The sequence below is a fragment of the Sciurus carolinensis genome, chromosome 2, assembly GCF_902686445.1.
Source record: "Sciurus carolinensis chromosome 2, mSciCar1.2, whole genome shotgun sequence".
NCBI lineage: Eukaryota > Metazoa > Chordata > Mammalia > Rodentia > Sciuridae > Sciurus > Sciurus carolinensis.
Window position 1 is genome coordinate 168,806,068 of NC_062214.1, and position 27,852 is coordinate 168,833,919.

At 48.4% G+C, this 27,852-nt stretch overlaps 1 protein-coding gene and 1 non-coding gene across 4 annotated transcripts in view; both read left to right on the forward strand.

The window, feature by feature from the left end:
• Smoc1 (SPARC related modular calcium binding 1) overlaps window positions 1–27,852 on the forward strand; it is a 154,494-nt gene that overhangs the window by 55,191 nt on the left and 71,451 nt on the right. For all 3 annotated transcript variants that reach the window (XM_047542369.1, XM_047542371.1, XM_047542372.1), the window contains exons 2-3: window positions 23,363–23,528; window positions 24,887–24,999. In XM_047542369.1, the coding sequence (XP_047398325.1) occupies window positions 23,363–23,528; window positions 24,887–24,999 (279 nt within the window). The remainder of the gene's footprint in view (window positions 1–23,362; window positions 23,529–24,886; window positions 25,000–27,852) is intronic.
• LOC124978334 (U6 spliceosomal RNA) lies at window positions 2,611–2,719 on the forward strand. The gene has a single exon (XR_007107372.1). It is a non-coding gene; the product is annotated as a U6 spliceosomal RNA (small nuclear RNA).

A 27,852-nucleotide genomic window follows, 5' to 3' on the forward strand; every position in this document is an offset into this window, starting at 1 on the left:
GGCCACTGGCTTGCCAGACTGACCTGTGGTCAGCCCTCCTCCTCCAGGAAGCAGGCGGGCTTCCTCGGCTGTGCCGTGCCTGTGCGTGGCTCTGATTTATTTTGAGATTTTTCCTTGTCTGAATCAGAGATGGTTTTTCTTGGCAAATTGCAACTTTTTCAGAAAGCAAAAATGCAGTCTCCTCATAGTCTGGGTGAGCGTAATCCCTTGTTTGTTTGTGCAGGCTCAGTGTGTCTGAGGCCAGAGCCAGAGCCAGCCAGGGCCGAGGGTCCAGCCCGGCCCAGGCGGCTTTATGGCTGGATTTGCAAACTCCACGAGGCTCCGGCTCTGGATCCTTCTGATCCTCGGTGTAGGGTGGCTGTGTGCCTTGGGTTCCTGTGTGCCTGTGTTGGAGGTGCTCTTTGATGAATCCTTTTTCTGCTTCCTGGGGTGTTTATTTTAGAGTGCAAATGAAGAAAGAGCCTGTCTTGTATCAGTTTGGGAGAAAATGGAGATTAATCCAGAGTTCTTCCCACTCCATCTTGCCCAGTGAGTGTGCCCATCTGAGTTATTAAGATCACGTGTCTGCAGAGCCTGCATAGTTGAGTCATGTACACATTTGCTTCTTCTGCTTATGTTTGCTCTTATTTTTCACCCTTATCAGAAATTCCCCAAGGGTGGGTTAGGGACACCTATCTATCTCATCCCCAGGTGCTAGGCAGAGTGGATGCTGGGGGTATTAGACAAAGAGGGGGAACCAACATCTGGAGTCCCTCTACCCTGGAAGACACCCCTCTGGAGGGCCCAGATCTCTCAGGAGGACCTCTGCCAGGAAGTGGGGGCCTCCCCAGGAGCGGCAAGCTCACAAATTGCACAGGAAGAGACCTTGAGGTGGCATCTGCTGACTTTGTTGAGACAGGTCAGCATTTGCTGCATCTGACTGAGCACTGTTCCTGGAAGCTCTGATCTGTTAGAGGAGACAGAAGAAGCAGCCAATTGGAGCTGTTCTCTTCGCTTTCTCTTCCATTCCTCACTCCCTCTGCCTCCCCCAACCCTATTTTGGCCCGAGGGATTTTTGTGGAGTATGTACAATGTGCCAGGTATTGTGCTAAGCGTGCTGTATCATCTCACCAGTCCATGAAATGGGCATTATTCTTATTTTACAGATGGAGATTTAGGCTCAGAGAGATTGAGTGACTTGCCTAAGATCACACAGCAAGTAAATGGTAGAGCTGGTCTAATTCTAAAGGCCAGACTCTTAAATACTATGCTGTGTTGGCCACTGAGAAACCTGAGAAACAGTGCTTTCCAGACCTTGGGATGCTTGTTTTAGACAGATGTTCTAGAAGTCAGTTAAAAGGTAAGCCTGGGGTTCAGAGAAGCTAGAGGATTGAATCTTGGAGGCTTCTTTAGGACTCTGAGTCCCCAGGGAGGGAAAGTGGGACATGATCTCCTGGGTTAAGTAGAATCTGTCAGTGAAAAGCATCTTGGGTCTGGAGTAAACACAGGTGGGATCGCCTCTTAGCCATCTCTGGGGGCTTGGACAGACTCTCTGGGGCTTATTTCTTGGTGTGGAGGTGGAAAGAGGCAGCCCAAGGGGCCTGAGACCGATGGAGGAGACCTTATAAGAAGACCTCTTTGGGACCCAAGTGGGGACCAGCCTCTTTTCTGGAAATTCAGGTAGGTCAGGTATAGAACCTGATGAATTTGGCTCATGCCAGTGGAGATCCTGCCTAAGGAGGCAGGACCAGGGCAGGGGGTGCAGCCCCCACCTTCAAGTCTACCGGGAGCAGAGTTCACGTGTTTCTGCTACCCTGCTTCGGGGTCATTCCTGGTTTCGTTCCATCCCTTTGTCCTGGTAACTGTACCCCTGAATGTGCCCGTCCCCTCTCTGCACATCTCTTGCTGGTTACTGAGTAACTCACTGTGGTGCCACCAGTCAGTGCTGGGTCCCCTCTCTTGAGAGCTCTGTGGGCCACTTGCCTTGTGCCTTAACCATTTCTGAGGCTAGAGGGAGGTGCTCTGGGGTGAGGGTACCAAGTCCTCCCTTGTTGGACATTATGTTTCGATTGCCTGAATCCAGACTGTGGCTTTGGGAAAGGCCTTCTTTTTCTCTTGGCAGCCCACTGAGTGCAGGGTAACAACAGCCAGTTCTAGCCATGTTTTCTGGGTAGGCAGTAGCAGCCGGGTCCCTGGGCCACTTTCAGGAGTAAAGGTCTGAAGAAGGGTCCTTGGGGACACTAGAGAAGGGATCAGGGAACCTCTGGGTTTGGCCTCTGCAGAGATTGTCCAGAGAGGAGCTTGCTGGCCTCTGAAGCTTACTCCCCAGGCAAGGACATTCACCGTCCCCCACCCCAGGCCACTCTTGGCCTGAAGCAGGGAATGCAGGAGGTGACCCAATTCCATTGCATTTACTGAAGTGGGCTGGAACCTGGAGATGTTTCCAGACTCTTCCACTCGACCATCTTCTATACTGATGCTTTCTTTCCATCACGGCCGCCCCTGGGTCACACAGGCCCCTGTCGACACCTCGTCTTTGGATCTGTGCTAGCGCCTCTTCACTACCCATCTCGCATGCATTCTCTTTCCCTTCGTTCTGTTCTACTCTTGTGTCCTGAATAAGGAACCCCAGTGCTCGCTTCCGCAGCACATATACTAAAAAATTGGAATGATACAGAGAAGATTAGCATGGCCCCTGCGCAAGGATGACATGCAAATTTGTGAAGCATTCCATATTTTTTAATGAATCAAACATCATTGCCCTATGTAAACGTATGATTACACAAATGGTATGCCTTGACTCCATGTACAGAGAAACAGCATGTATCCCATTTGTATACAATAATAATAATAATAAAAAAAAAAGGAGCCCCAAACACCAGTTTCGTGAACTGATTTTCCTACCAGAGCCTCCGTGGGGTCCCTCTGGCACACAGGACTGAGGTGGCTGCCCCAAGGCACCCGTCCGTCTTCACACAGACATTCAGTGTCCACCTCCCTTGTACCCTACTTCCATAAGGACCCCCACCCAAGGAGCCCCCCCTCCTCCCAGCTGAGAGCCCTGATGGGCTCCAGGGGCAGCCTAGTCCCATCTCTCCTGCAGCCTCCTCAGCAGCTTCAGCTTCTCCTCCAGGACCCCCCAACCTCCCGTCCTTTAGGCCGTTAGCTGATGAGGCAGGCAGTGCGTGACTTCCATTGTTGGTCTTTCCTCTTCAACCAGAGCACTGGCTTCTGGAAGGAAGGGAGCAGATCGTGTTTTTTGGCAGCCCAGGGCAGAACCTAGGTCAGGCCTCTAAAGGGTACTCAAGAAATAATTGTTGAATCAATTAACGGGAAATAAGCTTAAACTGCAGCATGAGGGATTTGGATTAGATTTAAGGAAGGATTTGCAGCGAGTGGCCAGCCGTTCAGAAAGGACCACTGAGGGAGGTTGTGGCAGGACTCGATCTTATAATGTCTGTGAAAACAAGAGACAACTCTCCAGAGCCCCAGGGGGACATGGTGGTGGTGGTGAGGTAGAGGCTCACGTGGAGAAAGGTCGGGGAGGAGAGAAGGAAATGCCAAGCTTTAAGGTCCAGTTAAGGACTCCAGATTTTCTGCTGGTTCTTGTCCCTGGCTCAGGGCTTTGTCCTCGTTCTTCTCCTGTTACGGAGCTTGAGCGACTGAGGGGCAGGAGGAGAAGGGAAGCAGGAGCCCTGCGGGAAGGGGACACCACCCTCACCGGGGCCAAGGCCGTGGAGCTGGTCACCTGTTCTGGAAGTTCCCAGCCAGAATGACTTTGCCATTCTGATGCCCAAGCCCGAGTTCTAAACCAGTCTGCAGCTGGGCACACAGTGGGCTGTGTGGTGTCAGCCCACAGAAACTGCAGTGCCCTTGTCCCCACTGAGCCCTTGCTTCGGAAGGCACGGGTGTTCTGGCCAGGGTGCCTTGGTGCACCTGGAGATGTGGGGGCCCTCAGGGGCGGCCGGAAGGGACCTCTGCAGGAGGAGGTGGGACTTTGGTTCCTTCATAAAGACGGGTGTGATTCGCAGTAGAAGGCGTCAGGCCACCCTGGAGTCTGGACTGTGACACAGGCTGGCTGCTGTGCTGTTCGGGACCCTGTCTGTCCCTGCTGGCAGCTGGGCATGCTTCCTGCTGTCTGCCTGCGGGTGGGGGAGCGAGGGAGGGTGAAGGTGAGGAACAAAGACAGCCACAAAGGAGCCAGGAAAGGGGGTGGGGAGCCCGGGGACCTTTGGTGCCACCGGGGCTTCAGACGCAGCATTGTTCATACAGGTGCAGCCCTCTGGCGCTCTCAATGGCCGGATTAGGCGCATTCAGTCTTTGTTCCAACCCCACAGCGTGGCCCTTGCTGTATTCATTCAGAGGCTGCTTTGTGGGCCTGGGGACCAGCCCTGTGCTGGAAGACAGAGGGACACTGGCAGGGCAGTGGCAGCCTCTCCTGGTGACCAGTCCCAGGAGCCATGATGGACTGAGGCGAGGGTGCAGAGCAAGGCCACCCGGCCAGGGTGCTTGAGGGATGATGGCACCTGTTCTGCTTCTGTCACCTCCTGTCTCCCGACAAGGGTGGCTAAGTAATTCTGAGATAAGATGTGCAAGACGGGCCAGCCTAAGGCAGCAGGGTTCAGACTTTATGAAGACACGAACCCTTCTTGCCTCAAATCAAATTTGAGAAGCAGGAGAGTTTTAATGATCAGTCGGTGTAGGATGACATCATGGTGTGAGAAACGGGACTTAACATTGAGATGGTTCTTTGCCTTTGATCCAATAGCATAGGCAAAATAAATAAATAAATAAATAAATAAATAAATAAATAAATAAATAAAAATTTGTTGCAAAATACATCTTTAATTTTTTTAAGTATTGTTAGGGATCAAACCCATGTCCTTGGGCCTGATGGACATTGTACCCCTGAGCTAAACCCCCAGCCCAAGGTAAAGTTTCATTTTACCCTTTTATTTTCCTCATTGGAAAGGCCTAACATAAAAAGTGAATGTTCAGGGTAGTGATATTTACTTACTGCAAGACTCAGGATGCAGGCTGGGGTTGTGGCTCAGTGGTAGAGCACTTGCCTAGCATGTGTGAGGCACTGGGTTCGAATCTCAGCACCACCTTAGAAAAAGGAGTTGTGTCCATGTACGACTAAAAAATAATAATAAAAAAAAGATTCAGGATGGTAATTGTAGGGCTGATAACATTGTTCTCTCACTTAAAATAGTCTTTATTGCCATCACTGCAAAACAAGTAAAAGACTTTTCACTGTGGTTAGTAACAGTTGTACTGTTTTCTAATTTAAAACTTTTTGGAACTTAAAATAATTGCCACTTGGTCTGGGTTTGTAGCTCGGTGGCAGAACACTTGCCTAGCACATGTGAGGACCTGGGTTCAATCCTTAGCACCGCATAGAAATAGACAAATAAGATAAAGGCATGCTGTCCATCTACAGCTACAAAAATAAAAAATAAAAAATAAATTGTCACTTCTTTTTGCCATGGTACTTTATGCTGGAATATGAAATCAGAAGGTTGACATACTCACACAAGTGTAAAATAAAAAGAAAAGTCACTATTACTGAAAACCTTCAAAGATTAGCTTTGTTGGCAAACCAGTCCCTGGAACCTTAGCTCGTGTCCATGAGACTATGTTGACTTATGGAACAGTTTGAAGAACTCTGGAAGTAATAATATAGTAACGTTTACAATTTACCAGCTACTCGTTATGTGCTGACCCACTCTTCTGTTGACGTCAGCACTGTTACACTTCTTGCCTTAACCGATGAAATAACCACGGCTCAGAGAGGGAGTACCGGCCAAGGGCCTCCGCCCAGCGACTGGGCCTCAGATCTGTCTCACCGAAAGGCCAGCTTTCAACACCTGCCCTGGCGCAGAGGGCCTTCCCACGCAGCACCACCTTCTTTGCTGTGCTGTGTCTGTCGAAGGCTCAGATCTGGTTTCTGTTAAAAGTGTCACAGGGTTGAAAGTGATTGACAGTTGGGGTATTGAGTTAGCCTCCCACCCACTCCTTGATCTGATCTGTAGATGAGGACAGCTCCTTCCCCCACATGGGAAATGGAATGGTCGAATTGAGTCTGAATTTTGTCCTTCGTATTCCCACCTTGCTCTGTTAGAGGGCAGATCATCCAAGACAGAGACAGAGCAATGCCCCGCCACCCAGGAGGAGCAGGAGGGAGCGGGTGGAGCCGGACCCAGGGCCAGCAGTATGAGGTCCCTTGCAAAGTCATGACTGGGTCCTTGAACTGTGACTTGAGAAGGATTCAAAATTTTTGTTCGTTTGGACCTATTCTTTCTCACCAGCCTCCTGCTCCTTTTTTTTTTTTTTTTTTTTTTTTTTTTTTTAAGGGAATGGATAGGAAGATGTGGGAATGTGTTTGGTAGGGTCATTAGGAATCTTCCTTTTCTTTACTTAATTATGCAAGAATATAACCATATCAGCCTGAATTTTTATTTTTTAAGTACTGGTCATTGAACCCAGGGGTGCTCCATCACTGAGCCACATCCTCAGCCCTTTGTTGTATTTTATTTAGAGACAGGGTCTCACTGAGTTGCTTAGAGCCTGGCTAAGTTGCTGACACTGGCTTTGAACTCATGATCCTCCTGCCTCAGCCTCCTAAGCCACTGGAATTCAGGCGTGCACCACTGTGCCTGGCTAGAATGAATTTTTTGAAAATTGCTGAGTCCTGGGTAGTCCAAACCTGGGTTGGTGGCGGAGAGTTAGCTTCTTTAAGGTCTTCATACAGTTCTTTGGTCCTTGATGTTTTGATAGCATGGAGTCATAGGTCTGGGTTTAAATTCCAACTTGGTGGAGATAAACAACTGCTTGATTTCTCTGAGCCTCAGTTTTTCCATCTGTGAAGTGGAATGAAAAATATTACATCTCGGATTGTTGTCAGGAACAATTAAAATAATTTAAAACACTTAACCCTGTGCCTGTCACACAGGGGGGATGCACTAAGAGGGAGCCTCCTGAAAATTTTATTTCTAGTAATGACCTCTTCCTCCTAGAATGCTTCCCCTTAGAATGCTTTGAGATTCCAGCTGTGCAGTTAGTTGCTTTAGAGCCTAGGTTGGATAAGTGCCGTCTCCTTCCTTGGAACTCCTGCCCTGAAGGATGATGTGGTGGTGGGCACTTTTCTGGTGGCTACTGAGACCCCAGCAGGTTCCTCCTGGTGTGGAGAATCCAAAGCATCTTCAGAGATGCTTTAGGGACTTGGGAGGATGTTGAGATAAAAAGGGAAATTTAAAAATTGTCCTTTTCTGTGGAAGGAATAGTTTCTTGTACAGGTCCAAGTGCTCCAGTATGCCTTGCCTTCAGCCCTCTTGGAGACCAGGCTGGGAGGCAGGTCAGCCTCGTTTCCTGACAGCCTGAGTACTCTGGTGAACTTGAGCAATCCCTGGACTTGACCTGGGGACCCCACAAGTCCTACTGCCAACTAACATTCTGAGTTCTCTTTAGAGTTGATCAGTTTTTCTGGATCGGGTTTGGAATGGAGATGTCTTTTGTCGGGGGCATCTGGGTGGTGACTCCTTAAGAATTCTGCTCCAGTGGGTGCTTTGGCTTAGCTCTTTCTGCTCTGAAGTCTGTGCCTTGGATCTGACTCTGTCACCTACTGGTACCGAGGACCTAGTTTCGTAAAGTATACATGTGAGACTTGTGGAGACTCATAACTTATGAGGCCGTGAGGGCTCCTGGCTGTGTACCCAGTGCCCAGTACAGTGCCTGTCCTACAGGGGGAGATATTTATCAAATCAACAAATGAGGCAAATGGAAGAGCTAGGATATAAAACTTCCTTGCAAGTTTTGAATTATTTTGCAAGGAAGTAAGTGCAAGAAAATCATTGTTCCAAGGGCATCTTTCAGGAGCAGATAGTCCTCTGCCTCCCTCTCATATGTGGAGCTGGAGCTCTGAGGTCTGAGGGGTCTTATTTTTAGTGTTGTGCAATTTCTATTCCTTCCCATCCTCCAGTTGATGACATATTCACCGCCCATCACCATCCTCTAGTCCGATGGCAGACACCGGGTACCTGTGTGCCCCTGAAAGGCTGCTGAACGCTGTCGGCAGACCTTATCACAACCCTGCTCTGGATGGGGAGATCAGAGGTCGTCCCCACTGGGAGACTCAGAGCGCTTCCAGGAAGAAGGCTGGAGACTGCCTGGCCGGGCCAACGGCACTGAAGAGGGAGACCTTGCAGGGAGGAGTCTGCTGCCTGGATAGATGCTGCCCAACAGGTCCCCTGGGCCCTGCAAAGCTAATGACATCACTCAGAAAGGATGCCACATGGTTGGGTGCCGACCTTTGAGAGCTGTGTGTGTGTGTGATGCACCAGAACAGGAAACCCAGCCAGACTCCTGAGCGAAACACCCAGGAGGCCTCCTTCCCCTCGCGCTTCACGTTTAGGCAAGCATTCTTCCAGTCCCTGGCCTCGGGAAGGCCATTCTGTCAGCCTTGGATGATCCTGAGGTGAAATCAGAGTTCAGGGTAGAAATTTGCATGCCACCTTGCTTTAGAGACAGGTCTAGGTCCGCCTGCTTGGAGTTTGGTGTGGGCTTCTCATCCTCACCCCTGTACAATGGGCATGTTGTAGGAAACTTGGGAACTAAAGACAAGTGTAAAGAAAAATACCAGACCCATCTGTGTTGGTCAGCCTTTCATCGCTGTGACCCAAACATCTGACAAGGACAACTTAGAGGAGGAAGAGTTTACTTTGTCTCATGGTGTCAGAGGCTCAGTCCACGGTGAGCTGAGTCCCTTGCTCTGGGTCCAAGGTGAGGCAGAACATCATGGCGGAAGGGTGTGGAGGAGGAGCACTGCTCTGTTCTCCACAGCCAGGAAGCAGAGAGAAGAGGCCGACAGGCAGATGCACCCTTCCAGGGCTCGCGGTCAGTGACCCAGCTCCTGCAAACATGCCCCACCTGCATACATTTACCACCCAGTCAGTCCATTTAAACTTAGATGGACTGATGCAGTTACAGCTCTCACAATGCAGTCATTTCACTCTGAACATTCCTGCATTAACCCAGGAGGCTTGGGGAGACACCTCGTGTTCAGACCCTAGCAGCATCTAACCTCCACTTGTATTCTTACCATTTAGAGAAAGCCACTGTTGACATTTTGGTGTGTTTCCTATCTTTCCCTTCCCCTCTCTTTCTCTCTGGGTGGAAGGATATGTGTGTTATATATTTGTATATATTTATATGTATGTCTGATACTCTGCTTCAGTTTTACTTAATTTTATATTGTGAACATTTTCCTGCTCAAAAAATGTCTTGAAAACCCCTTTGGAGACCGGGCTGAAGTCTTTAGTACTGAGTCCCTATGGATACGTATTCATCAGAAAGCTGCAAAACCTGGATCCTTGGGAGTGGCAGCCTGGCTTGGTGTACCCACAGGCTCTCCTGAGCAGCTGCAGCCTCCCTTGCTATCTTGCTTCTCCAGAATTTCTTGAGAGACAGAATCTGCTAAGTGCAAAGGCAAATGTCCTTTCTATCATGCTGCCTAACCCCATGTTGGGGTACAGTCTGAACCTTAGGGCTATACGGGTCTGTACCCACAGAACAAAGATCCTCAAAAATCAAGTACAGGTTTTGAGACTTCAAAGAAAATTGATTTCTTTGCTCAGGAGCTAGAAGTTTTAGAACATGGAAGACTCATTCTTTCTTTCCCCCAGGAGGGAGTTTGCTTTGGTTTTCCACTGATCGTCCATTCCTGCCTGTAGAATTTGACATGGTTTTGTTTACTTTTCCTTGGTCCAGTTTCGGTCAACAGGGTTTCTCTCTTGCTCAGAACAGCCTCACGCTTGTGTGAAGTAAGCTGAGCTGGGCCCTGGACAGCCGCAATCAATCCTTGTCTGAGTGACACAGTGGGGATTTTTGGCTGGAGATGGTCTGACAGCAACAGGTTTTACACAGCTTAGGGCCGTTCCATGTGGGCCCAACTGTTTCTTCTTCTCTTTTGTCTATAAACGACAAAAGGCCTTTTGGTGTGTGCGTGTGCACGTGTGTGCTCTCACGTGTGTGCATGTTCGGGCTCCTGTGTTTGGTGATCTGAAGCTGGGCTCCAGTACAGCAGGGTCTTAAGATGACAGCGGAGATTGCAATGGAAGGAAACACGTGATTTAAACACACCCGGCCCCAACAGAACGCTGTGATAGAGCAAGGCTGGGATTTCCTCTTCTGATAGTTCTCATCTGTACTTGCTCAGCTTCATCCCCAGGGCTTAGGGCTGTAGGGGAGTGGATTTCCTCAAGTGCTGTGGATCAAACACTTCCCCCTCTGTTATCTCCCCTGTCAGAGTAGATTGCTCCACTGTGCAAGTCCATATGAAGAAGTGTGTGCTGTAGGATCTTGCCTGAGTGAAACGGGCACAAAAATGTCCTTTTCCTTTGGGATGATCCCATAACATTGAAAGCGTACTAGCTGCTTTGTGTAGTTATTATAGTGCCAGAAAATAATGCTCAGGGGCAGGAGGGTGTCAGACTTCTGCCTCTTCCTCCTGCTCTGTTGGGAATTTGCGTGGAGGTCTTTTATCATGGGTGGGCCATGCGAGGTTGCTTTGGGGCCCTTTGTGTGGATCAGAAGAACAGTAGGTGGTAAGAGCAGGAGGGCCCACAGCAGAGTGTGTGAGCAGACAGATATTTTCCAAGGCCAGAAAACTAGCAGCAACACCACCAAGAATCCGAGGTAGTGGGCTTGTGAGGGCTAAAGTCAGCCCTGTAGCAGGATGAGAAAAGAGACCTGGCCCAGATCAGAGTTTGTTTTTCAGGGTAAGCTACTCGTTCCTGAAGTGGTTTGGGGTCTCTACCAGTCAGGATCCTGTTGGGCTGGTGCTGTTGTGAGTGATTGGGCAGGGCCCCAGCTAGCACAACTGACCCATTGTGGAAGGGACTAGAAGTGTGTGTGACTTCTGTGGGTGGCCTGAGAGTTCAGGGTCTCCATTTACCTCCTTTGCAAGCTATCTGTGATATCAAAGAGCATATATCTGACAGTACAGAGCCCTGAGGAGAGGAAAATGAAGACTTCCATTCTATTGGTTTTGCAAATATTACTTCCTAAGAACTCTTCTGAGCACGTGTATGTATGTGTGGGCACACATGTATCCATACGTCCATACAGTGGACACTTACATGCCCCAGCTCAGGAACAGGCTCCACTGATCAGCCCTTTTGTCTGGGGCATGAGCCAAGCCCTGCCCCCTTCAACTCTCCTCATAACTCTGGGCCACGTATTAATAGCTTTATTTCAGACCCATTGTGAATGACTGAGGCATTTTGCTGACCAGCCCGGAAGCCTAATGGCTGTTTCCAGTGTAGTCTTTGTGGGAAGTTGATCTCTGGATCTACAACTGGCCTTTGTAAAGTCCTTCCTTTAAGTTCAAGGTGGTCTGTTCGAGTTCCACAGCCTGCTGAGTGGACCTGTGCTCACCTCAGCAACTGTTCTCATTACTGGTCTATCCAGGTCTCTCTTGTCTGTGATGACAAAATGGCGCCACATTTACATGTACTGTCAAGTTACAATGACTCCAACATCCTCATCTGCTCAAGTAGTAATCTCCCTCAGCACCTATATTGTGGTGCCTTAACTACTCACACATTTCCCCTTTGCCTAAAGAAAACTCACTGCTGTCAGTGCCCATCATGAAGGCACACAGGTCTGGGCTGTGGAATTGTCTCCAGCTACTGCCAAAGCTGTCCAGGTGCCAGAGCAGCACTGGGCTTCATACAGAGATGGGGAGAAGGCCCTGTCTCATTTGTTACCCAGGCCCTGAAATAGCTCTCTGTGAGTACCCAGAATCTCTTAAAGGATCTTGAATCGCTCAAATGCCCTTTTTTGACTTCTGTACTTCCTACTTCGCCCAGACTCTCATTAAGTCTCTGATAGAAACAATATTGTCTATTTCAGGATCATGTTCTTCCAACCCAGAGGGGCTCAGTTACTACGCAGGACCAAACTGAATTGGGATCAACCCCAGTCATGCCCTCCAGTCATTATCCCCATCTAAACTCCTCCCTCAATCCCTGAGTTGTCAAACACATGTCACATAATACTGTGATGGTGGGACAGAGTATGATGGAGCAGGGACAGGTGGCACAGAAGGAGCGTCTGGACCTGTGGCCAGCAGCCAGGATGCTCAGTGACATGTTAGATATTTCTGTTCTTAGTCGTGCTCAGAGCAAACTTGGATTCTGTTGCTGGAAAGAGTGTCAGGATAACTTTGTAAAGAGCCACTAACCTTGACTGAATAGGTTGCTCCTGCCAGCTGGAGAGATAGTGTTAATTTAACAATCCCTTATTACCTTGACGAGTGTGTCATGGGGATGAAGGTGTGACACTTAGAACCAAACAGGCACTTAGAAATCCTTTGTCCTCTTTGCCTCTGCACCCCTACAAGTCTGGGCCCCCTCATATAATCCACAGTCTCTTGGATGCACCCCAAGTACAAGACTTTGTTGCTTCTTGGGTCATATCATCAAATTAGTCTTTATTTTTTCCCAGTGCTAGTGGGCTGAGAAGATTGGAACAATCTGGGTCCTGGGTTCTGGAGAGCCCTCTGTTTATTTCATTTGGAGTGAAGAGAGTTTTTATTTACATTGGTGGCAGAGTTTGAAGAATGAGGAGGGGATGGGCACATGACTTTCCCCCAGCTCTTGCTTCCTGAGTTCTGTTGGCTAGTGTTTAGTGACTGGGGGGTACAAGCAGGTAACAAAGATAGTTGCTTTTGCCTGTGATTAATAGGTTCCAGGTCCTGTTGGAGCTCAAGGGTGGTTAAGCTGCAGGATCCTGCGTGTTCAATGAGATGCGTGCTCGTAGCAGCCCTGTTTTCCCTTCCTGGCCTCATGGAAGTCCCACAGGGCTGTGTTGCAGCAGTTCCATTTCCCGCAATTGGCTATTTGGTCCTTAGTGGTCTCAGCTCATCCAGTGACTTCAGATTCCACCTGGTGCATCTGCTTTTTCACCGGGGGTAGCCAGCTCCCAGAGAGAAGCGGCGTGTCAAACTCTGAGACTCAGCGTACCTGAGACTCCAACGTCACTTGTCTGAGGGGAGCTGCAGTTCTTGGGGGCTGTCGATGGATTTGCTCAGCTCGTTGCCAGCAAAGTGGCCAACCTCATTATCTGGGATGCCAGCCACTTCCTTGACCCGCGAAGGCCCCTCTTTTTCATCTCCCCTGTCCATATTCAGGGATAAGACCCTCCTCCTCTGTCCCTCTGCTGTCTCTCACTCCCCTGCTGGAGATTTCTAAAGTTCAGGTCTGGTCTTGCCCTTTCCTCCCTTCACTGGCTGCCAATTCTTTAAACAAGAAAAAAAAAAAAAAAAAAAAAAAAAAGAAAAGAAAAGACAGCTATGGGTTTTTAAGACCCTCCATGATCTCACCCCCAACCTGGCCCTAAACCCTGACTTCTTCCATAAATGGTAGTTTCAAAAGTATATTTTGAAATTAATTCACTTGTCCACTCATGTGTAACTGTTACTGTCACTTGGAATGACCTTTGCATGTCCCTTTCTACTTTTAGAAATCCTTCACGACCCAGTTTCCAGCCCCATCCCTGAGAAATCCTCCTGGATCCTTCCTGTCTGAATTAACCTCTCACTCTGACCCACAGAGCGTGGGTCATTGCTATGTCCCCAGCACGAGGCCTAGCCCTGGCGTCCTAGGTGCTCAGCAGTTCTTTGCTGAGGAGCTGCCTTATTTTCCTCCCTCCCCACCCGGCCCCTCCTCTCTTTTCAGCTTTAGGAGTTAGCTTCTGCCATCACCCCTCCTGGGCTTCCCAGCATCCCATTTTCACATATTTTATCCTCTTGTCTTTTGGAAACTTAGGCTTTGCTTCCTGGTTGCTGGTTTCAAATATGCAGCCCCTATGGAATTAGCTGTCCCTGTGTCGGTCTTTGCAATTAGATCAGCTCTTGGGGGCAGGGCCTGTGTTCTTGTTTATTTTCATAACCCGAAATGCACCTAGCACAGTGCCTTGTAACTGAAGGGGGAGGGTGAAGAAATGTCCAGAAACCTCTCTGAATACCTCTGGGGGTGGGGTGGGGGTGGGGGTCTGTTGGGCCCTGCCAAGCAAACATTTTTTGGAATTATTTTTATTATTTTAATTTTGTATTTTGTTTTTCTCTTTTTGGTTTATTGAGATATAATTTACATGGGATATAATTCCCCTCTTTAGGTATATGCTTTTATGAATTTTAATAAATTTACATAGTTGTAAAACTGCTACCATAACTAGGAATAGTTCTATCACCCCCAAACATTCTCTCATGCTTCTCCTCCTATTTCCAGTCCCTAGTAATCACTGATCTGATTTCTGTTTAGTTTGGCCCTTCTCAGAATGTCATAGAAATGGAATCATGTACTCCGTAGTGTTTTGAGTCTGGCTTCCTTCACTTAGAATAATGCTTCATTTTTTGGAAGTCTGATGACCCGATCCACACTTCACGTGCACCCACCGTTCCAGAAGGCTGGCATGGGGCGTGGGCTCGGGGTTTATGTGGTCAGTGTAAGTGGAAGCATGGGTTCTCTTTAGACCCAAGTCCCAGCCGCTCTCTCACACTGCCTGAGCCCCTCATCTGCCCACCAGGGCACCTGGTGAAAGACAGCCTTCCCTCACGGGTCTTGACCGGTCATCCCAGTGGTGGTGGGGGACACAGCAGAGGAGGGAAGCTGGCTGGGTGGGTGAAGTGACCACTAAATTCCTCCCTTGGGGAGGGGTCGGTGGAGGGGTGACGAAGGTCAGGCCTCTCCTGGCTAAAACAACAGAAGTGGTTCCAGCTGCCCCACAGCTGGAGGGGGTGTCTGCTTTCCCTCAGCAGCGTGAAAAGCCCTTTAATCGGGGCGTGCTGTTGTCAGGCCCACGGCCGAGGTGTGCAGAGGAAGAGCAGACACGGGGCTGCTGCCAGGCCTCCCCTTCCCTTTGACCTCCCTTATCTCCCTCCTCCATCTCTGCGAGTCCCACTCTGAGGCTGCGGGAGGCCCTCCTTGGCACCTGTGTAAATGCAGTGGTTGTGGGGTCAGGGAAGGGTGAGCTCGAGCTGGCAGAAGTGGGGACGTGGATTTTCACCACAGATTTCAGCTTCCATAGTGGGGGGGGGGCGGCGAGAGATGTTTCCACGTGAAACTGCTCTTTGGTCCCAAAGATGTGGCCCTGGGAGAGAAAGGCCAAGGTCTGGTGTTGCAGATGGTAAGGCAAGTGGCAAGAGGCGACGGCCCCGCGTGGAAGAGACAGAGGCTGAGCCACAGCTAGCCGGCTGGAATGCGATGCTCCATCTAGGTTCCAGGCAGGTATTTTCCCATTTGACAGCAGATTTACCTCCCAGAGATGCTTTTGAGTGCTTGAGTTCTAAAACCTGGAGCTGGACTTTGAAAAAATACCCTTTTAAGGAAGCTCTCTTTGCTTCTAGAGTCCTTCTCTTCTGTGTTCTCAAAGGGCTGCTGCCAGAGACCCCGGCCAGGGTTGCTGAAGTGGCCAGCAGAACACCCTGCCCTTTAGCAGGCCTCAGGACCCAGCGCTTGATACCCGCACCCTGAGGGAGGCACCGGTGTGGTAGAAAGGATCAAGGCCATTAGTTGCACCTAAAGGTGCTCTCCCACTTACTAGCTTAACCTTGCCGAGTTGTGGTTTCTGCTCATTCATCAAAGCCACGGGTGTTCATGGAAGACCTACTTTGCCCAAGCACCTGCCAGGCGCCAAGCATCCAGGGGTGTGTCACCTAGATCTTGGGTGCTGCCCACAGACAGCCTTCAACCTAGTGGGGGAGGGCAGGCAAGAAATGTCTAACTAACCAAATGGTCACTTAAATCATGATTGTGGCACAAACCACAGTGGAAAGTAAGAGGGTCCCAACCCACTCAGAAAGGCAGACGCCTCCAGGAAGCAGCACTTGCACTGAGATCGGAAGGTTGAACAGGAGCCTGTGAGGTAGAAGCGTGTTCCAGGGAGAGGGGCCAGCATGTGCAGTTCCAAGGCAGGAAGGAGCCTTGATTCTCCCTGCCTCCTTCCCACCCCGAGGCCTGCGCATGGGGATCTTCCCCCTTCTCTTCCCTTCCAAACCGGCATTTGCAGATTGGGCCTTTGGTAAACCCATGGTTATTCACAACACTGAATCTTTAGGACACTGAATAGAAGTGCCTTAGAAGTGGTTCTGTCATGTGGTTGTTGTTGTACTAAGTGCATGCACATGGTAGCTGCCAGAGAAGCAGAGTGCCAAGCACACGGGCTGTTTGTCAGTTTTCCAACTTGACGTATATGCTCATTTCAGGCTCAGCAACCCAGGCGTCTCAGATTTCTTATGGGTGAGGTGGTACCTCCAGGATGGTGGAAAGGTTTCCTGCAGGGCTGGGTGGGGAGGCCAGACCAGGCTCATTGCAAGCAAATTCCATGATCACCTGGTGATAACAGTCCTGGGTTCAAGGGTACTGTCTTAGCCACCTTCTCTTCAATGACTTAGGAATTTATTTTCCTTTTCTTTGGTTCAAGGGAAAAACACTATGTTGAATGAATGGCTTTTCTCATCTAATAGATATTCTTAACAGAAAAGAAAGAATAAACAGCTTCCAACACTCTTCGTTCAGGAGTTTTAAGCTTCAGGTGGTTGTTGGACAAGAATCTCTAGCTCTTCAACAGGAAGTGGTAGAGAAAGGAGTGCTTACGCATAATGTGTGTTAGGTACAGCTTGGTGTTTATCCATTCACTCTCCAAACACGAACTGAACAGCTGCTTTGGGCTAGGCATTGTGTAAGCCCTATGTATATAAGTAGGGGTAAGGCACATCTTTTATAGACATGTAAACAGGTGAATGGTAGTGCATATTGAAGGGTTTTTTATTGCTGCATTATAATTATACAGACTAGAGGGGTTTATTATACCATGTTTGGACCATAATTTGATCAGTTTAGTTCTCCAGTACTTTCTCTTTCCCTCCTTTTTCCCCTCCCCTGTCTGTTTGCTCTTCTGATCTCTTTTCTATTAAGATTTTAATTAGCACATTGTAATTATATATATAAGCCAAATTTGTTGTGGTATAGTCTTACATGGACATAACATAATTTGGTAGCTTTTGTTCCCTAGTACTTCCCTCTACCCTCCCTCTCCTTCCCCTTCCTCTACCCTGTTGGTCTATTGAGGGTTCTTGATAAAAAAATGAACACAATGCAGCAGAAGCTCTGGGAAGTTAATGGTGGTGTTTCAAATATGACGGCATTTGCTTTTTAGGATGATAAGCCCAGGGGCACTCAGTGTGAAATTTGAACTTGAATGGAGGGGAAAGTCTGGTAGCAGAGAGTCATTTAGGTGAGTGGTAAGGGGCTAAATGAAGCCATCATGGATGAGAAAGGAGAACCTGCTAGAGATAGAGGTCCACTGGCCCTCATCCGTTCCAGCTACCCCAGTTGAAACTCAGGGGGTGAAGCCACAGTGAATGTTCCAGAACCAGCCAAGCTCCCAACTGGATGCAGTTTAACACATAACTTCAGCTGCCACCTTGGTGAGCAGAAGAACCCCCCAGCGGAGCCCCACAGCCCACAGCGTTATGAGAAATGATAAGTCATTGTTCCAGGCTATTAGCTGAGGAGTGGTTTGCTTTGCAGCAATAGATAAGTAAAGCAAAAATGTTGAAAATGAGTACTTTAAGCTGTGTTATATATGAATTTATTCAAGAAAAACCTCAAATTTGTTTGAGTTTGGCCTGTGATTTTTTTTTTTTTTTTAATTTGGCCTTTTTAGATACACATGACTGTACAGTGGCCTGTGATTTCTGGGTATGATATTGTAAAGAGAAATGCAACTGCTGCTCCAAATTGTGGATTTCACTCTCCCAGACCTGCTATCAAGAGGGTTTTATAGGGCTCTGCCCACTCCTCCACATTTGGGGGAAGTGTGGAGATATGCGTGTTACCAGGAAAATACCCGTTTAGAGTTTTAGCCATTGTAGCCACAGGTTAAGTCAGCACGGTACTAGCAGGTGGAAGTGGAGACTGGGAGAACAGCTCTATATTAGAGAGAATTGAACATCTCCTTGCAGATGGAGCTGAGGGCTGGCTCTGTTGTTCCCTGGATTGTCATGGAAACTTGGCAGTCAGTCAAACCCAGCACAGCTTGTGGTATTGGGGTGGTCTCCCTGGGCAAGAGCCCTGGCACGGTTTGCATTCTACTCTGCCTGAGACCGAAGGGTAGGGATCAGCATGGGTGCCTTTCAGATGGAAGGGATTATTGGTTGCATATTGATTTTTCTTTTTCTGCTCTGTTCTCCCCCATGGCAGGGTTGCCCCCAGCACTAGCTTACTTTTCCAATAGAAAGGATGACTTGTTATATGTAGATCAAGTGCTTGTCCTACTTTACAAATGTGAGCATAACACAAAATGTTTGGAGTCGTCTCCTCCCCAAGGGGAAGGGGTGGGAGAGACAACTGCAGATGCACAATTGTCCTGTCTTTGTTTGGCTTCCGTATTAGGCAATCATATTCAGCATTATTATTTTGCTTTTATTGTCTATTGGTTAGGAAGAAGGAAGGGAATCTATGTAGGGATTTTTATGAAAACACAATTTCCCTCCTAGAGGAAAATGGCTCAGTGTTTGGCTTGTGGAGGAGACTGCTTGGCCCTGCCCAACACCAGAAATTTCCACCAATCATGATTATTCTTTTTTTTTTTTTTTTTTTTTTACTATAAGTTTATTGTTTATTTATTACACCAAGAGAAGAAAACCAAAATTTAAATCTATGAATACTACAAATCATTAGGTGTTTACTTATCAATACTTTCTGAACTATCAGCATGTTATCTTTGTAAGGCTATAACAAGTGCTAGGTACTCTTTTTAGTGATTTACAGAAAGACAGTCAAATAACTCACTTCTTTCATATAACAAATCTATAAAGTATGTACTTTTTTATCCTCCTGATAGTACAGATGAGAAACAGGAAAAAAAAAAAAGAAATTCAGCAACTCGTCCAATGTTACACAATGTTATTGTGGAGCACTACTGGGATGTGAACCCAGATATTCTTGCTGTATTAGTCATGATTATTCTTGAGTCCACAGCCGCAGACTTCTGTGATCCAGGGGTCTTGTCCCAGCAGGGCAACTCCAATTCTTTGAGTTTTGCTTGTGTTCTGAGAGAACTGACCACAGTCTCAGCCTGATGCCTAGGACTTCTATCCTGTATCTCTGTTCCCTGCAAACCCTCGTGACTTCATATGGACCATGGCAACCTCCTGGGGTCAGTTGGCTGTTGACCTATAAGTAATGGACTGATTTGCGGTCTAGTTTCAAAATGCAGAAACTATTCTCTGGATCTGCCCTTTTTTCCTTCAGTCCCATCAGGCTTCACCTGACTCAACAGGAAAAACTCAGTTGAGGCCCACCCTCCCTCCCCTCTTGGTTTGTTTACTTTGTAGATGGGCTTTTGCATATGGTAGCCTCTAGCTGTCCATGGTCATTTAAATTAAAATTAACTACAATTAAACACATGGAAATGTTTGGTTCCTCAGTTGCACTTGCTATATTTCAGTGCTTCACAGCCAGCTGTGGTTTGTGGCTACTAGTCAGACAGCAGGGATATAGACATTTCCATCCTTGTGGAAAGGTCTTTGAAACTGGTTTGTCGCATTGTGGAATGCTTAGGATTATGTCCTCTCTTAGTATGGCTTAGTATGGCTGTGCTTTCTGCTAATATGCTGTGGGTTAGCTGCTTGCTTGGGGTCTCTATCCTAGGGTGTAAGCTCATGGAGGGCAGGGGCCATATTGGTTGTGTGTTTCTTGGGTCTGTGTGGTGCTGGGCTCACCGTTGGTGTCCATTCACTGGATACAGAGTAGAGGAACAGAGGGATGGACAGACTGGAGGATTACTTTGTCCTCAGTATTTGCGGATCCAGAGTAATTAATCTCTTCTATGAGGCTGTGTTTTATAGAGCTTGTTGCCTGTTTCTGAAAGCAATGACACACACAGTTCCCAAAACAGATGAGAATGAGACACCACAGTGGACTAAAGTGGTCTTTAGCAATGGCCCTGTGCTGTGTCTGGACTTTTTACAGGGCCCTAGGGGCCAGCAGTCTCTAGAGAGGACTTTTGGGATCCCTTCTGAAGTCGAGACCCATCTCCGCCTGTTGGCTCGGTGGGTCCTCTGGGGCTCTTCGACCTGTGTCTTTGCGTACAGGGTGCTCCTCTTGTTGTCGAGCAGGTCTCTGGCACAGCTGGCGTCGCGTCTCTGTTGGCGCAGGGAGGACCATTTCCAAACCAGATTTATGGCCTGTGGTTCAATGCCACAGTGACGCCTGTGGCCCTGAGGCTCTGAGACTCTCTTCCGTGAGTTACACAACAGACAACAGGGCAACTTCTACAGTTTGAAAAGAAACTTTGTCTTTTTCTCTCCTTCCTTTTTTTTTTTTTTTTGGGGGGGGGTATGTTCTCCTAAAAACAAACAAACAAACAAAAAACTGAAAACCCTACTTAAATTCCAAAGAAAGAAGGTGGGTAGGAACTTACTTATGACTTAAGGCATGAATAGGTAATTTAATTTTCATAATAACCCTAGGAGGCTAGGTATGTAAGTGCTCTCACTACAGATGAGAACACTGAAGCCTAGAGAAATTAGGTACCTTCCCCAAGATTAAACAGCCTGTATGTGTCCTGCTGGGAGTGATACCCATGGCCTGGCCCCAAAGCCCTGCTTTCAGCCACTGGGCCACACCCCGTTCATTGTTACAGAAACACCAAGCCAGCTGCAAAAGCCAATTCACAGAAGCAAGCTGTTCACCAAAATCCTAGCTCGGGAGACTGAGGCAGGAGGATGGTGAGTTCAAAGTAGCCTCAGCAACCTAGTGAGGACCTAAGTGACTCAGTGAGACCCTGTCTCTAAATAAAGTACAAAAAAGGGCTAGCCAGGGGTTGAGTGGTGTGTTTATAGGTCAAATAGACATTATCCTTGTCATCTGGAAATTCAGAGTTGGGGGTTCCATTGCTAATCAAATCACAGAAATTCATCACCACAAACTGTTAGGAACCATGAAGGAAGAGAGGTGTGAGAGACTATTTGGGGGGACCCATCCTTACCTGAGAGGGAAAGCCTCCCAGAAGAGTTGGTGTGAGCCAGACCTGATGCAGGGTGGGCGGCGTGCAGAAGGGCGAACCCTGGAACTCACTGGAGAAGGAGCTGGCCACCATGTGCACAAGTGGTGAACAGGGGACAGAGTCAGAAGGAAGCCAGGGAGGGGACATGGGTCCAATTCTGCCATGCCTGGACACTGTGCGGAAGTCCCAAGGGCAGCGGGTTGCCAGTCAAGTGTTTTAACCTGAGCACCTCAAGGGGAATCGAGGCCACAGATCCTGCACAGGGTTGACATGTAGACACCCTGCCTCCTGTTCTGTCCCTGTTAGCTCATCCCTTGGTGCAGCAGCTGGGGACTGAGTGGGCTTCCTCTTGACAGGACTTTGCAGTTTCTCTCTTTTTACTCTAGAACACTAGGCTCTATCCAATGATGTGCTTGCGAGAGATATCAGGACATTTCCCTTTGACCTTTGGGCAGGACTCAGGTTTAACCTGTGATGTGTGGGAGCCCAGGGCCTCTGAAGAGCGGCTGAGTTGCCCCATCTGTCCTGAGGAGGCCGGGCGCGAAGTCAAGGTAGTGGGAGGGTCTGGCTTTTCGGCTGTGTTGTGCCCTGTGTAGTCATGGACTGGCTCAGACTCTCTGGATTTGGCTGGGGGCCGGGGAGAGGGCTGTGTGTTTCCAGTTTTCCCTTGAAGGGTGTGGTACTGCCTCTGGACCTTTCTCTGCTCTTTCGGACAAGTTCTCAACTGTTCGCTTCACACAGTGGGCCTGCAAATATGTCTGAAGTAGAGCTGGTTTCTCACCTCTGAAACTTCTGTGAGCTTGGTGTCATTACACAGTCGGCTTCAGCATTGCTGGTGGCCACGGCTCTTCCTGTGACACTGCCAGGCATCGCTCCCTCCAGCCCCACTGAGAGAGTCTTCAGTGTGCCCAGGGCCCTGCTGTGTGGGTGAATGAGTGGACCTCTTCCAGGCCCAGGCTCCTCATATTGTGGATTGTATTGGCCTAATTACTGTTCTCCAGCTGCACTCTGCAATTATTAACAGGGGTTCACCAGTGAAGAATTTCATGGCCACAAAGAGGTTTAGAAGAGGCATCATATATCTGTTCCTTGACCTGGTTATTTATGATTGCTGTCCAGCAAACTACTGCAAAAGGTAATGGCTTAACCAATGGATTATTGTCATCCATCAGTTCTCTGGCGGACTGGGCTCAGCTGGGTGGTTCTTGCTTGGGGTCTCTCATGCCATTACTTATTGTCATCTCTATTGATTGCAGTCAGTTGACAGCTGGGCTGGTCTCATCTGAAGGCTGTGTGCCTGGGTTTGTTGAGCATCTCTCTCCCTATGTGGTTGACACCTGCTGACTTGGGCTTCCTTACAGTATGGTGGTCTTAGAGTTAGGCTTACAGAAGCCTAACTTGGCTGGTTGGCTTGACTGGTTTTCCCCAGAGTGAGTATATGACAGGAAGAAACTGCAAGGAGGCTTCATGTAACCTGGTGCCGAAGTCCCCAAATGTCACCCAATACCCTTTTATTGGTGAAGCATGTTACTGAGGACAGTGAGGCCAGTCTAGATTTATGTGTGACTCCATAACTCAATAGGAGGACTAGCAAATAATTTGCTCTATCTTTAATTCACTATGTCTCCATAATGCATAAGAATATATTGAAGATGTCTGAGAATTCCTGTATTAAAAAAATCTGTTTAACCCAGCATTTCCCAAGCTGATTATTATTGCTGTTAAAATCAGGAAATACCTTCCTTGCAGAAAGCCATTTAACTTGTAATTCTGCCAGAGAACTTTGGGCAGAAATGGAAGAGTTCTAGATTTGGGGCTTAATACCATCATCTAATAAATAAAACTTGCCAAAGATGGAATTTGGAGAGTGAAAGTGTTCTGGATTTACAGTTTCATGACTGTCTACATGGGTAGGAAGCCAAACGGCCTAGAGGTTAAAGCTTTGATTTTGTTTCCTGCAGAACTAGGTTCAAGTTCAGCATTCACTCTTTATAGCTGTGTGACGTTGGGCAAGTTACCCACCCTTCTCTGGGTTGTTGTGGTGTCTGATGGCATTTGACCTGTGGGTTACTTGTTGCAGTGGCTGTTCATGGTCAGTACACGTGTGCTTCTTAGGATGTATAGAGGATGCCTTCTTTGGTTAGACTTTGTGTCTGCCCAGTTCCCTTCGTCTCTAGTGTTTTATGACTTTGGGTTTATTTGGGACCTCTTCCCAAGGGCTGCCCAGTACAGGAAGTCATGAGCTTTCCCCCACTTTTCTTGCAAAAGTAACCTCTATGCCCTTTCGCTTTTTTTTTTTCCAATCTAGTTTCTCATAAGTGACCGTGACCCTCAGTGCAACCTCCACTGCTCCAAGACTCAACCCAAACCCATCTGCGCATCTGACGGCAGGTCCTACGATTCCATGTGTGACTACCAGCGAGCCAAGTGCCGAGACCCGACCCTGGGTGTGGTCCACCGAGGCCGATGCAAAGGTGAGTCCGGGGGAGGCTGTGGAACCACAGGTCCCTGCACCGCACAGTCACTGTGGTGGGGGGCTTGGGCAGGGGCTCAGCATGCCTCTCTTCCTCTGCTTTGCTGTCCTGTCTCTTACTCCTAACATCAGAGGTAGAGAAGGGAAGGAAGAAGCTCTACCTGAACAAATGAGCACTTTCCTGTCTTTCAGCCGCTGCCACCAGTATAGCGCTTAGAGAGATGTGTTGCTCTCTGGCTGGTCCTTTGTTGTTTGTTTTTGTTTTAAAACAGATATGCGAAGCTTTATTGATGGCCCCTGAATAGGGATTTCAAACTGTTGACCACAGATGTGTTTTGTTGGATCTGCTCTAAAACATGAAAAACATTTGAGACAACATTTAAAAACTTGGTATTCAACAACAACAACAACAACAACAACAGAATTTTAGCTTTTTGTGCTTCTTTTCCAAAATTAAAATTTCTGGTAATATTAGGTGTGCGTTCCTACAAAGTAGCACGTGACTGGAGCTGAGCAGCCCCAGCTCTTAAAGGGGATCCTGTTCTCCAGTTTGCCATAGTTCTTAGCACTCCCAGCGGCCTCTCGGGACTGAATGCCCTTCTTTTTTGATGGGTTGGGGGCTACTGAGGAATTGAACTAAGAGGTGCTTTACCACCGAGCCCCATCCCCAGCCCTTTTTAGTTTTTATTTTGAGACAGGGTCTTGCTAAGTTGCCAAGGACCTTGCTAATCGCTAAGGCTGGCTTTGAGCTTGTGATCCTCCTGCCTCAGTCTCCTGAGCTGCTGGGATTGTAGGCATGTGCCACTGTGCCCAACTGAATGCCCTGCTTCTTGTACCCCATTTATATCACTTTCCTGAGTCCTATTCGTATTTGAGTGTATGGCCCTGGATTGTGCTTAGAGACATTATAGGAGTTATAGAAGGCTTAGTAGGCTGCCTTTGCTTTTCTAAAGAAAGTGCTAGCAATTCTTGAACTATAAAACATCTTGGAGAATGCTTGGGCTTATTAGTTTTAGAATAAACCTCGGGAACCTCTTCAAGGGCTGCCCAGTACAGGAAGTCATGAGCTTTCCCTGGTAAGGGTAGGGGTACTTGGGAGAAAAAATAGTGGGACCTACCTATAAACAGGAGCCTCCTGCCCCCACCGCCCCCATGCTTTTCTAAAAACATTGAAAGGAAGATGAGGCTGAGCAGCTGTCACTAGCCTCTGCCCTTGCACTGTTGGACAGATTAGTGGCGTGGGCTCCTTCACTGGTGGAAGGGGTCTCTCTGCGTTCCTGCCAGTGGGCAGCCATCTTGTGCCATGGCTTCAGGGTGGAATCCAAGTGAAATATGAAATACGCTCCTCTCGCCTTTCAGATGCTGGCCAGAGCAAGTGTCGCTTGGAGCGGGCTCAAGCCCTGGAGCAGGCCAAGAAGCCTCAGGAGGCTGTGTTTGTCCCGGAGTGTGGCGAGGATGGCTCCTTTACCCAGGTGAGGCTCTCTGCTGGACTGGGGCAGAAGGGGAGGTGTCCTGAGAGCATGCGGGCTGCTGGGCACCTTCACTTTCTGAGGAACGTCGCGTAAGTGGCTCTTGGACTCCCCTGCATGCTACCTCCCCCCACCTCAGCCTCCACGCCACTTCTTGCCAACTGGCATTTGGCCCTGACAAGATGCATGGAACTCTGAGCCAGGAAACTGGCATGGCTTAGTCCCCATCCTCCCCGCTGGCCGTCTCCTCCGAGGACCAGACCTGCATCCATTACTTTTTCTTAGCCCTGCCAGTTTCCAGGGGCAACCTTGGTATTCCCCTCACTGTTTATTACTACTCCTCTGTGCTCCCCTGCTTCTTAGCCCGTCCTTGAACAAAGCAGAGCCCTCTTTGAGCAAAAAGTGTACCGTGTGGCTGCTGGAGCGGTTGGGCTCTCGTGTGCGCATGCATGCTTGGGTGTACGGACACTCAGATTTTAAGATCTCTTTTTGGGTAGTCCCACCTCTCATCCCACGTGGTCTTCGGTTAGTGCATTGTAGAATAGTTATGCTGACTCTGTTGATATTGGCACAGATTATTCCTGAAACTCAACAGCAGGGGCACAATAAGATGCTGCTTAGGGGAGTTTCTAGGTTGCCCCCTGCATAGGGGCTTGTGACTGGGAGGCAGGAGGCTCCTCTGAGACAGGTTAGGACAGGTGCCAGCTGTGGGGAAGGTCAGTGGACAGGGTGAGCTTAGCGTGGTTGGGGATGGTCCCCGGGCCTGCCACTGTCCTTGTCCAGTAGAGCACCACTGGGGGCAATCTATGTCCTGGAGCTGGGGTGGGGAGGACTTCAGGGATTGAAAGCTTCCCTATAATTCTGGATCAATGGGCAAAGGTCGTAGGCTGGCCTTTGGTCCAAGAGGTTTCGGGTTTTATTTTTGGGCTGGGTTAGGGGATGACTGGTTTCAGATTGAGTCTTGCTGGGTAGACATGTGAAGGGGTGGTGGGGTGCAGATTGCACATCAATATGTTAAAGGTTTTCCAGTTGATCACAGCATGCCGCAGGCCCCAACAGCGAGGGAGGTCAACTGGCTGTGCCTGCCAATCCTGGCGGAGGTGCTCCTTATTAACTTCCTAGTTTTGTGCTTACCATAGACCCTTTTATGGGTGAGGGGACAGCAGTGGGACATGGAGTGGAGAACTGGGGTTCCAGCCCAGAGCCCTCCGGAGGCCTCTGAACTAGCTGTTTCAAAGGAGGCAGCCTGGGGCTACGGATCGTGTGCTGCTCCTGGAGACAGCCTTCCCCCTGCCCTGGCAAGTCACCCAGCTACTCTGGGTCACAGTTCCTTTATCTGAAAAATGGAGATGATTATCTCTGCTGTTGGTATGTGTTATACATATGTTATCTATTACTACTAACATCAAGTCATATATGATGAATTACTCTTATTATGCTATAGATTACGTGTTACTATTATCATTACTGTTGTTAACAGTTATCATTACAGCTTCCCTCGTGAGGTTTTGATGAGGATTGGGTGAGAGAACACATGCAAAACACTTGGAATAAATGCATGCCACCTAAATGTCACCATCACCATGATTCCTGCCCCTTCTGTGCTTCTACTATTCAGGTCGTCCTTCTATTTTATGGACGGTACCACTTAAAGGAAAAAAAAAACCCAAACAAAAACCCAAGACCTTTCACTGATACTCCCCAAGTCTGGAAATGGCTGAACTCTCCCAAATTCTCAAATTTTTTAAAAAAGGGATTACAAGTGATATTTTTTTTGTAACAGTGGGATTCATTACTACATATTTGTACGTGCACACAGTAGAAATTAATTATTTTTAATTATTTATTTTAGTAAAAAGAATATAGGAAATCCTTTGTATATATTTTGAACTGCATTGCTGAGCTTCCATGTCTGGGGGAGGAACTCAGACCTTCTCAGATTAGTTTGGGGCTGCGTGATTGAAAGGAGGGCCGAGTCCACAGAGGTCGTTCTGCCTTCTTTAGGCTTGTGTAATCCTGGTGTGTTGCTCAGAAGGACAGTTGACCCTTGCCCTCCTGATTCTGAAGCGTTTGCTGCCTGTGACAGCCTGCTGGCCAGCTTTTGTTTTGGGGAGGCCAGGCCAGACCAGGTGGTGTTTGCTAAAGGAAAAGAACTTCCAGATGAGCTAGGATGAATTGCCCCGGGAGCTCAGCAGAGGCTGTGCAGACGTTGGGTACCCCTCACTTATTGGATTGCCATATGTCCTCAGGCCCAGCTGGCTCACCCCGGTGGGCAGACAGACAGGCAGACAGCAGCACATCCCAGCTCAAGTGATCGAGATGGATGTGCCTTCTTCCTGATCAAAGATGCTGCAATAACTTTACAAAATGAGGCTGCCTCTGTGAGTGTGCTTCAGTGGCATTGACAGGCTGCTGGAATGGGAGCCACAGAATGCTTTTCTCCTTCCCACACCCCCATCATTGCTTAGCTTGACTTTTTTTTTTTTCCTCCCAAGACCAAAACCAGAGAGACAAGCTGCATTTCTTTCATATTCCTTAGAATAGTGACATGCACACATCCTAGTGTTAATAACAACATATTTTAGCCCTGGGAATTATTACACACTCTCTTGAAGTTTATGGAGGGGATGATGGGGTCTAATGCGATTGGGTTTGTCTGGTGTGGGACCAGCTTGAGGCCACATGACTGACTTGACTTTAATGGGGTTCAGATGGGACTCTACGGCTTCTGTTCTCTTCCTTTGTTTCCTCTGAACCTCTTTCCTCCTTATGCCCAATCCCAACTCTCTCTCTCTCACACACACACACACATACTCATCTGCCCCCTATAGCAGTGACACAGAAACTGCGCATTAG